At 45.2% G+C, this 10,624-nt stretch overlaps 1 protein-coding gene across 1 annotated transcript in view; it reads left to right on the top strand.

The window, feature by feature from the left end:
* The window catches only part of LOC310966222 (serine/threonine-protein phosphatase 4 regulatory subunit 2-like), a gene marked incomplete at its 3' end in the record, with an annotated part of 14,947 nt that extends 11,263 nt beyond the window's left edge, over positions 1–3,684 (top strand). The window contains exons 9-11 of the mRNA XM_083940075.1: positions 198–315; positions 2,559–2,691; positions 3,508–3,684. Of these exons, the coding sequence (XP_083796201.1) occupies positions 198–315; positions 2,559–2,691; positions 3,508–3,684 (428 nt within the window). The remainder of the gene's footprint in view (positions 1–197; positions 316–2,558; positions 2,692–3,507) is intronic.
* Between the last annotated feature and the right edge of the window lie 6,940 nt (positions 3,685–10,624).

Genomic DNA, 10,624 nt, shown 5'->3' with positions numbered 1-10,624 from the left:
CGTGTTAGAAAAGTGTTTGGCTGTGACGAGACTGTAGCTGTCTCCCCCGTTTGTGTATACAGCCCGGAGAATGATGTAACGCGTATTTGGGATTACAGGGGGACTCGACAGGTATGCGAAAGACCCCGTCGAACCCTCGCTCCGGCAGGGTTACAGACATCGGCATCCGTTTCTCTATATCAAACATGTGCACCCAGGTGAACTCTACACGGCTAACATCATTTACATCATCAAACCTTACGGTCATGTGTCGCATAGAGCTCCAGTCGTCTCTCTGACAGGGTTCCATGCTCAGCCGCTGTGCACTAGAGGGAAGTAAGAAACAGGAGACTGATGTACTTGTTGTGAAACCTTTTTATTTCAAGTGTTTCAAGTGTCAAACAAAAATGAGACATCTCTGTCTATAATATAACAATCACCAAGTGTACACAAAGGCACAAGCAGTCACTTCTCATCAATGATAACCTTAGGCTTATTGACAGTATAGTATTCCAATATACCCTGATACGTGCCCTTATCAACGTGTGACACGTCGACTTGGACTGGCACAGACACGGATTACTGATCATCATGGCTGGAACACTGGTTGCTCCCCTTGTGGTCGCAGTTCTCGTCAGATTGATCTTCACTTCACTTCACTTCATGTCCCACATTTCGAGGCAGCAGCTGCGAGTGGTATTACATGTGAAAGCCTCCAGATACTTGATTACATCCTCAGCGTCCCAGAGTTCCATGGCAATCTCGACTGCCTCGATCACGGTCTCGTCCAACACGGAGGGCTCTGCTGTTCTACAAGGGGCTGTGTCTGTTGTGATGTCAAGGTCTCACTTTTGCCATTGCTCCCAGGTTATATTGCGGTGGTCTCTCTGTAAACCCTTATAATGTCTACGATAGCCCCGTTATTTCCGCCCAGAGTCTGCGTGATCGTTAAGTAAAAGTAGAGGTTATTGCTACCGTTGTCAGAGCCTTGCCGAGTGCCTAGAACCTTTTGCCATTCAGCATCAAAGTGTTTAGCTCCGTAATGTGTGCAGATGATTTCTTTCAACCTTGCAAAGGGTATAGTGTGCACAGCTCTAAACAGCTTCACATCGGCGTGGTACACAGTGCCTGACGCGGTTTCAGTCCTAGCCTCGTCCATGTATCTGTGATATACAGAGTGTACATTCAGGGCGTATTAGGGGCATTGGTCCGTGCACACTACACAGCGCGAGTGAATCGTTTCCATGTCAACTAGTACTTCGGAAAATATGGGTGTACATCTGTTTCATCTCAGTAAACGTGCAAGTGTTGACATCTTGGGTGCTCAGCAGCATGACGAGCCGAATTTCATCTGCTCAAAATCAAATTCCACATCGATGTTCCTTGGATAACCCTCCACCTCGGACGAGTGGAAGGTCTGATTCTTTAGACATCTCCTCCTCACGATGAGGCTGTTTACTTGGTTGCCCGGGTACGAGGAGTATCTGTTTGTGGTTGCGGTCCACCCAGTTGATGTGACAGTTGAGCATGGCGTATAGCAACATCTGACACTCGAGCTATAGTTCACTCAGCTTTTGAAAATCCGCATCTCTGCCATCTCCAGCGGTTATTCCGTGGTGTACGCCACAGCTAGTTTGTACTAACAGCTCAATCCCCATTCGGAATTGAGGGTAAGCATAGTGTGTCCAACGGTTTTCACCACCTGGAAGGCTCTTATTAGCTTTGTGTAGTATGGTTTCCTCCGCATCGAAAAACTGAATTTGACCATGTTATCGAATCCTCCCCGTATCTGGCGCGCCCAACAGACCTTGAGCAAAGGTTCTTCTTGTTCCCATCGATCCCTTTGTTCTTCTTAATCTCACTGTTCTTCTTCTTCTTCTTCATGTCCTTGTTATTCTTTTTCTTCTTTTAGCCCTCATTGTCCAGCTTGCTCTTACACGCCAAAGACACGCACGGTCTGGGGTTAGGTCTGTGTTGCAGAGCTGTGTTGCAGAGCTCTTTGGTAACCGTCTCTCTTGGTCTCGTTGCCAGTGTGACACTGCTCTGAGATGGAGTCGAAGCTGCTGCCTCATGCAGACTACAGTACGGATCCGCTTCTGCCTGTCCTGTGGGCAGAGTGTATCCTCCCATAAATTCTGGTGCTTGGACAAATGAACCGTGGTTAGATGAGACAAGTGAACTTAGTTGATTCAGCGATGGTTGGACAGAAACACCGTGGCTTGACGGTACAGTCGCGCACGGTGTTTGGCCACGTGTGCTCCACTCAGGGGTTGTGGTTGGGTTTTTGAGCTGTGGTTTAATACGCGGTCCCTTTGTTAACATGCTCAATGCCTTGGCTCTAATTACACACAACGTCTCTGTTGACTCCTCATTTAAAGCCAGAGCCTCCATCTGGTAGGTATAAAAATCAGCCAGGAGACCCAAATGTTTTTGTCAACTTCCACAAAAACAAAGCAGTGAGATTGTATCTTTACTGAGCAAGGTACTGGAGCTGTTCGAGGTGGACGACCTTCGTGATAACGATATAATGAATGAATTTTCCTGTACCTGATTCAGCTTCTGGTTATATTTGTGAGCAGCTGCATCAAAAAGAAAGACCTTGCTACCATCATGAGCATTGCATCGGCTGCCTTCCTGGAGGTAAATTTCTGTGACACATTGTGTGCCGCAACTCTGGTGAAGCCCATGTTCATTCCCTACTATGATCAGCAAGTGGGTTAGAAAAACAGAAAGAGTGCGACCATCAGAGCCGAGCAGGAGGAGGACCCTCAGGGGAGATTGAAATATTACAGGCTGTTCACAGGGTATACAATGGACACTCAGGGGTCGGACGTGTCCAACGGGATGGATGGGAATCTCAGCTGGACCAATCACAGCATACTGCAAGGTATACAGGGGTGTAGGATCGTGGAAAGTGAGAGCAAAACACTGTGGTTTGTGGCTCCCCAGATGGGCGACAGGATGCTCATGGTTAAGGATTCAGGTCAAAAAATGATGGGAGGACAGAGCGACGCTAAGGTCCTGGATATCTGCTCCTACCTGATGTCTGATAACATAATGGCGTACTGCAGTGCGCAATATTTGGCACAATCTCAAACATGCTGCCCTGTCATGCAAACAGCGACTTTAATGAGTCTGTCATGGCTGCCATCAAAAGTTCTATGATCAAGTTTTCAGCCGTGTGCAAACATGATGACAGAGATAAGCAAAATGTCCCAGAGCTGCCTGTACACCACTGGGGTAGGGTTCACTGGACAGAAAAGAGGCAGCGCTCTCTACTTTGGAAACGTTTTCACAGGTCCTGACAAGAAGAGACCCACTCCGAATCAGGCAAGGTTGGGAGTTTTCACTTCAGTGACTCTGGGGATTGCAGCCAACACCATGATGAGCACAATGCTGACTATTGCCCTGGATGACGAGTCTAAGTGCAATCGTAATAATCCTTTACAAAGCATGCTGTCTAAAGGGTAGAAGCCCGGCGGGGTTGACAGGTTGGTGTCGGATTTGTTCTTTTACGCCCGTTACCAGCACAGGTTTAACACTGGCGAATTCACAGAGGTGGCCAACGTAAAAGCCATGAGCGACCTGGGCTACCACAACCTGGTCCACGAAGAGTCTCTGAATAGCAACTCCAAGTATCACTTAATACTGACCCACAGAGCTTTGCCCATGTGCATGGTCACCCTGGCCATGGCCATAAGATAGGCTGTGATGATGGTCATGGGGTTCCACTGTGCCGAACTGGCCCGTATGGTTTACACTCCCAAGGTGAATAATGCCACCATCTGTAAACATATCATCTCGCTAGCTATAGCTCCAAAGTTCAGATTTGGAAAGGACGAGGAAGACAACAACAACAACGTGTTCGAAGCATCGTATGGCAGCTTGTTGAAGGTCTTTAGCAACCCAGGTACGACTGGTGTCAATCATCATGGACTGGGCTCCATGGAGTGGTTACAAGCAAACAACAGCAGTCTCCCTGATTACGTACGCAACTCACTGAATATGATAGGGGACACAAAACAAGCGGTCTTAAAGATCATGCAGGAGAAGAACATGTCCTACAACAGGGTGTTGTTCACGAGTGATACGGGCGTGTTAAAATTCACTTCTGTGTTTGCTAACAAGGAGTACATGATCCATGCACCTATGATGGTGAGGTCAAGCATGAGGATCTTCTCGAACAACACCACCAGCAGCTATGGCTCTGTCAAGCTGTCTAAGCGGGGTTGCTACTATCATGCAAAAGTCTTGATCAACAGGTGCATGGACACAAAGCTGTATGGGTCCCAGAGCATCAAAGACTTCAGTGGGCTCACCAGTGAGAACAAGACCACGATTGCTGAGATGCTGTGTGTTGCCCACAATAGCCGTGAACCGTATCAAGATGAAGGCACCTGAGCTGAATGAAACAGAGTTTGGCTTACTAGTGTCCGGCGTTAGGAACGACAACATCAAGGTGATAGAACAAGAGCAATCTACTTCTTCTTCTTCTTTTTTGGCTTCTTACCCTACATCCTCAGAAGTGAACAGTTGTGTTTCTCCTGATCATCGGGTCGGTATTAAACAAGGTTGAGAGGGACTTGATCATAGCCCCAACGGGGAAGAAGCCAAGAGAGCTCCCTTGCTGACAATATACGAAAGTGATGCATAGTATGGGTGTTGACGAGTCTGACTGAACCCAAGGGTGTGTTTGTGTCATGTATCATCATGCACTGCATTGTGTTTGTGGTAGTAATCAAATACAGAGTTAGACAGAAACGTGTGTAGCTGTAAATGTGCTTTATTTAACATGTACAGGGTCTTTTTTCATGTGTCCTCATGTACCTTGTTTATTACACATAGATGCACCAAGGGTTTGTTTGTTTCATGTATCCTTATGTACTGCACTGTGTGTTTGTGTGTGTGTGTGTGTGTGTGTGTGTGTGTGTGTGATTGTGTCATTGTAATCAAATAAACACTCAAAACGTGTCTACTTGTGAACTTCCTTTATTAAACATGTCCCAACTACTACACCCTGGAAGTAACCCGGGCACACACAATCTAGGAATGTAGGAACTGAAGCATGCTTAGATGTAGGAGTTCGACTATAACCAACATCTGCCTGTAAGCACATCCGAGTGTGTGCAGGTCCTCTCTCATGGTGAAAATAAATCGGTTCTCCATGCTGCTGATTGTACTCCCAAGGTTCCCCTTGTACACTCTTGGTATCCTCATTTTACTCCGAGAATCTCCTCGGAAGCCCTGTGGTAGTCTGACTCTCCACAGTGAGTGAGCTCTAGCTCCCCATGTTCAAGTCGGGCGCTGACGAGCGGATTGAGTATTCCACTGACTGAGACGAGTCTATGACAGAGGCTCTCCCTTCTGGTGTGAGATCCTAGTCATGTTCGGTGGGTCAAACGAACACATTCGAACACATTTATATTCATGAAGTCATAAGAGGCGGAGACCGTGCTCAGTTTTTCCACGTGCTCTCTCACCAGACTTTTTATGTCGGTGAGCACTTTCCCCTTAGTTCAGAGCAAAGTCGTTTGGTGTCACATAGGTGCTGCCTCGACGCGGAGAACGTCTGTTCATTCTGTAACCTGGGTCTCTTTTCGAATGAAAACTTGTCGCCCCGCATCAGCCCTGTATGCTCACTTAATTCCTCCAAGCAAGGCAGTTTTCCGTAACACGCTTTAATGGCAGTAGCTACGAAGACGAGCCCGCCGTAAGATGTCCCGGTCCGAACGTTGACATAATAAGGTATGATATCTTTCTGGAGTACCTTATGGATGAGCTGGAGTGCGCTAATCGTAACGAGGCCCTGCTATCCAGTGAAGCCTTAAAAGAGTGCCTGCTGAAGCAACGAGAGTTGATCTCTGGGCCTAATATTTGGTCACCTAAAGCTCGTGCCTATGTTCACTTTGAACAGCAAACCCACAGAGGGTTCGCGTATCTAAGACCCAGTGGCCCGACAGTGGTTCAGTTCCTGAGAAAATTACTACCCGTGTACTGTAGGCTGTGCTTATTGTCCGAGTGTCATGACCTTTGCTGGTGCGTCTGACAGGATCGAGGGGATTGCGGGATGAGGTTGTTCAATTTGAAATCAGAGCCCTTGAGTACCTGAGAGAACACCTCTTAACCACGTCTCCTTCTGAATTGGGGGAGGTGTGTCTGTCATCTGATGTTTCAGCTGAAACTAAGATCTCAGTGGAGCTCCTCTGGTCTCATTTGGTACTAGTGTACGCTGGCAATCGCAAGCTCCTGCAGACCCAGCTCTGTAGAGGACGGCCATCTGTCTTGACCGGTTGAGGAGGAAGAAAAGGAGAGGGAAAAGAGAGAAAAGACACACAGATGGACAGAGAGAGACAGACACACTTCCAGAGATGCAAGCAAAGCCTAACAGTAACTATAATAATATTTATAGTAATGTGAATATAACGTATATGTTAAGACAGTTAATACAACAAAATAGTAGAAACAAGCACAGCTAAGGTCACAGAATATGAAAATGATAATAATTATGGTGGCAAACATGATCAATGATGAGTAGTGGCAATAGCAGCTACGATACAGCTACAAATTTTATAGTTTATTAAACTAGTGATAGTATATCGTATTCGTATTCGATGCATTTTATTGACAATTTTAGCTTTTTCTGGGACCGCAGGCATCTTTTTAAGGCAGACGGACTTTGTCTAAATAAGCTGGGAGTAAAACTTTTCATGACCAACATGTCTTACTTCCTGCGTCATCCATCTATCATCACTGCCAAGGACAACAGACAAGAGGAACCAACGGAAAAGACAGACACAACACAGCTTATCATGAACGTCGAAGGAGGACCGCCATTGCAAAAGGAGAGCGCTGACCATGAGAGACACCGGAGCAAAGAGGAGACGTGTCCATCCCCCTCTACCTCCCCTTTCATTTCAAATGGGCGTGAAGATCCCTCCCCCACACCCCCCAAGCCTAAATCCAGGTCTCCATCCTTCTCCCTTCCTCAAGTAAGCCTTTCTCCCCCCTTATCCCCTTTGGAGTTCCGGGAGCTACCCCCACCCACTCCCCGCCCTACTCCTATTTTTACTCCCCTTGACCGACCTCAGCGATCCCCCCCTCAGCGTCATCTCAGTGGCACCTCCCTCCCACCCCCTCCACGAAAGTGTGCTTCACAAACCCTCAGCCCTACTCCGCCCCTCTTACGTAAACCCCCTCTACTCCCTCAACGTCCACCTCCAGTAGTTCATTCCAGCTCTGACGCTGCCCACTCCTCCTCCCCCCCCTCATGGCCACCCCCGCCCCGCCCTGACAGCAGTCCTGAATATTATTGATACAAAACAGGGTTCAGCAGTAGACCACATTATCAGCTGGGCCCAAGGCTGCCTACGTCAAAGCTTGGCACCTTCTACATTCCTGTTGTGACTACCAAGAGAGAGAACATTGGGAAACGTAGACACCCTGCTAACCTAAACAATCTCATTCCTATCCTCTCCAAATCAAAGTCAACATCGAAGCCTGTCAATAACACCATCAGGATGGGTCTGCTCAATGTTAGGTCTCTGAATAACAAATCATTTTTAGTCAACGATTTTATTACTACTTCCAAACTTGATTTTATGTTTTTAACTGAAACATGGCTGGAGCAATATAACAGTGCAAGCATTCTGATCGAGACATCACCCCCCAACTATAACTTTATTGATGTATGTAGATCTGGGAAAAGGGGGGGAGGGGTTGCTGCTATATTTAAAAACATATTTCAGGGGAAACAGATGTCACTTGGTGATTTTACATCATTCGAATACCTGTGTGCTGTGTTGAAATGCTCTCCCAAAATTCTTCTGTTAATTATTTACAGGCCACCTAAATACTCAGCAAATTTTTTCGATGATTTTACCGAATTATTGTCTAGTATCTCCACTGACTTTGACTGCCTAGTTATAACTGGTGACTTTAATTTTCATATTGACGATTCGAATGGCAAGGGTGCAAAGGAACTTTTTACTATTTTAGATACATTTGACCTGTCTCAACATGTGAAAGAGGCTACTCATTGTAAAGGACACACCCTGGAACTGATTATCACAAAAGGTCTCAATGTTTCTGATGTTCTTGTGACTGATCTTTCATTGTCTGATCACTTCTGTGTTTTCTTTAATATTGCTTTAATTCCGGAGACACAAACAGAATCAAAGAATGTCAAAAAGCGCTACATCAATAAACATGCTAATGTACTCTTTAAAAATGCCATCTCCTCGCTACCACCTCTAAACCCATGCCATGCTGATGATCTTGTAAACAACTTTAATTCCAAAATTGTGAATATCTTAGATGTCATTGCACCGGTTACAGTTAAAACGATTTCTGGTAAGCAAAAGGCACCCTGGAGAAAAGCTGCTGTTGTAACAGCCCAGAGAAGAGAGTGCAGGAAGGCTGAACGAATCTGGCGAAATACAAAACTTCATATTCACCATGACATCTATAAAGAGAGGCTCCATGCCTACAATTTAGTCTTAAAAAGTGCTAGAGAAACATTCTTCTCCAATATCATAAACAGCAACACTAATAAGGCCAAAACCCTATTTGCAACTGTCGACAGACTGACCAACCCCCCAACACAAATACCAGCCGAACTCCATTCCACACAGAAATGCAATGAGTTTGCATTCTTTTATACTGATAAAATTGAAGGCATCAGACGTGCCATCAATATCTCAAACAAAAAAGTTGGATCACCACCCCGTTTAGGCCAAAATAACACAGCAATGATGGCAAGCTTTAATGCCATAGACTCTAAAACTCTAGTGGAAACAGTGACCGATCTAAAGCCAACCACCTGCTGTCTCGATGCTTTACCTACCAACTTCTTTAAGAAGGTTTTTGACTGCCTATCAACAGACGTATTGCAAATAGTTAATAACTCTATTCAATCGGGCAATTTCCCAAAGGCCTTCAAAACTGCAGTCATTAAACCTCTTCTAAAAAAGCGGAGCCTAGATGCCTCTATTATCAACAACTACAGACCAATTTCAAATCTACCATTCATAAGTAAAATAATTGAGAAAGTTGTACTCCAACAACTAACTCACTTCTTGGCTTCTACTGGCTGCCACAACAACCTCCAGTCAGGATTTAGACCTTTTCATAGCACAGAGACGGCCCTTATTAAAGTTATAAATGACATCCGTCTTAACACAGACTCTGGCAAAACTTCAGTACTAATGCTATTGGACCTCAGTGCTGCATTTGACACTGTCGACCACTCAATACTTTTGGACAGGTTGGAAAACTGGGTGGGGCTCTCAGGCACAGTCCTAAACTGGTTCAAGTCATATCTACAAGATAGGAACTATTTTGTTTCCATTGGCGACTTTGTATCAGAACAAACCAACGTAACGTGTGGAGTCCCCCAAGGTTCAATCTTGGGGCCGACTTTATTTAATATCTATATGCTCCCACTAGGACAAATCATGCAAAATAATAACATTGACCACCATTGCTATGCCGATGACACCCAAATCTATGTAGCGCTATCACCAAATGACTATCGCCCCATAGATCTACTGTGCCAGTGCATTGAGCAGGTCAAACACTGGATGTGCCAAAATTTCCTTCAACTAAATGAGGATAAAACTGAGATAATTGTTTTTGGTGCTAAGAAAGAAAGGTCTAAAGTCATCCAACACCTTCAATCACTGTCCCTGAAAACCTCAAATAAAGCCAGAAATCTTGGGGTTATTATGGATTCTGATTTACATTTCGACAGTCACATCAAATCAGTAACAAAATCGGCATACTATCACCTTAAAAATGTAACAAGACTTAGAGGGCTCATGTCAGCTCAAGACTTAGAAAAACTTGTCCATGCCTTTATAACCAGTAGGCTAGACTACTGTAACGGTCTCCTTGCAGGTCTTCCCAAAAAAACTGTCAGGCAGCTACAGCTTGTTCAGAACGCTGCTGCTAGAGTTCTAACAAAGACCAAAAAATGTGAGCACATTACACCAATTCTTAAATCAATACACTGGCTTCCTGTACGTCAGAGAATTGATTTCAAAATCCTCCTGCTCACATATAAATCACTTCATGGTCTAGGGCCGAGGTATATCACTGATATGCTCCCACTACATAAGCCTTCTAGATCACTAAGATCCTCTGAGACCAATCTGTTAGTGGTTCGCAGAGTAAACTCAAATCAAGGGAAAGCATCTTTCAGTCATTATGCAACAAACAGCTGGAATAAACTTCCTGAAGATTTGAGACTTTCACCCACTCTGACCACTTTTAAAACTAGACTGAAAACTTTTATGTTCACCTTAGCTTTCTGCTAAATCTTCGCACTTTTAACGTCCGCACTGTTTTGATTATTGTCTCTGTTTTTATTCTCTTTGTCTTCCTGTAATGCCTTTGAATTCATGACATGTTGTGCTGTGAAGCACTTTGAGTCTGCCTTGTGTATGAAAAGTGCTATACAAATAAAGCTGCCTTGCCTTGCCTTGCCTATATATGAGTAACAGTGATAATAGAAGCAGGAAGCGTCATGTAGGACCACGGCAGCAGGCACCACCACGATCAGCAGAGACCAGAGACTTCAGCTCTCCCCGCATAACTAATGAAATGCTTAGAGCTGCAGGTAGCTGCGTGGTGGAACTGGAGAACAACG

Source organism: Echiichthys vipera (genome assembly GCF_963691815.1).
Source record: "Echiichthys vipera genome assembly, chromosome: Y".
Lineage (NCBI taxonomy): Eukaryota > Metazoa > Chordata > Actinopteri > Perciformes > Trachinidae > Echiichthys > Echiichthys vipera.
This window is presented reverse-complemented; position numbering and strand designations above follow the sequence as displayed.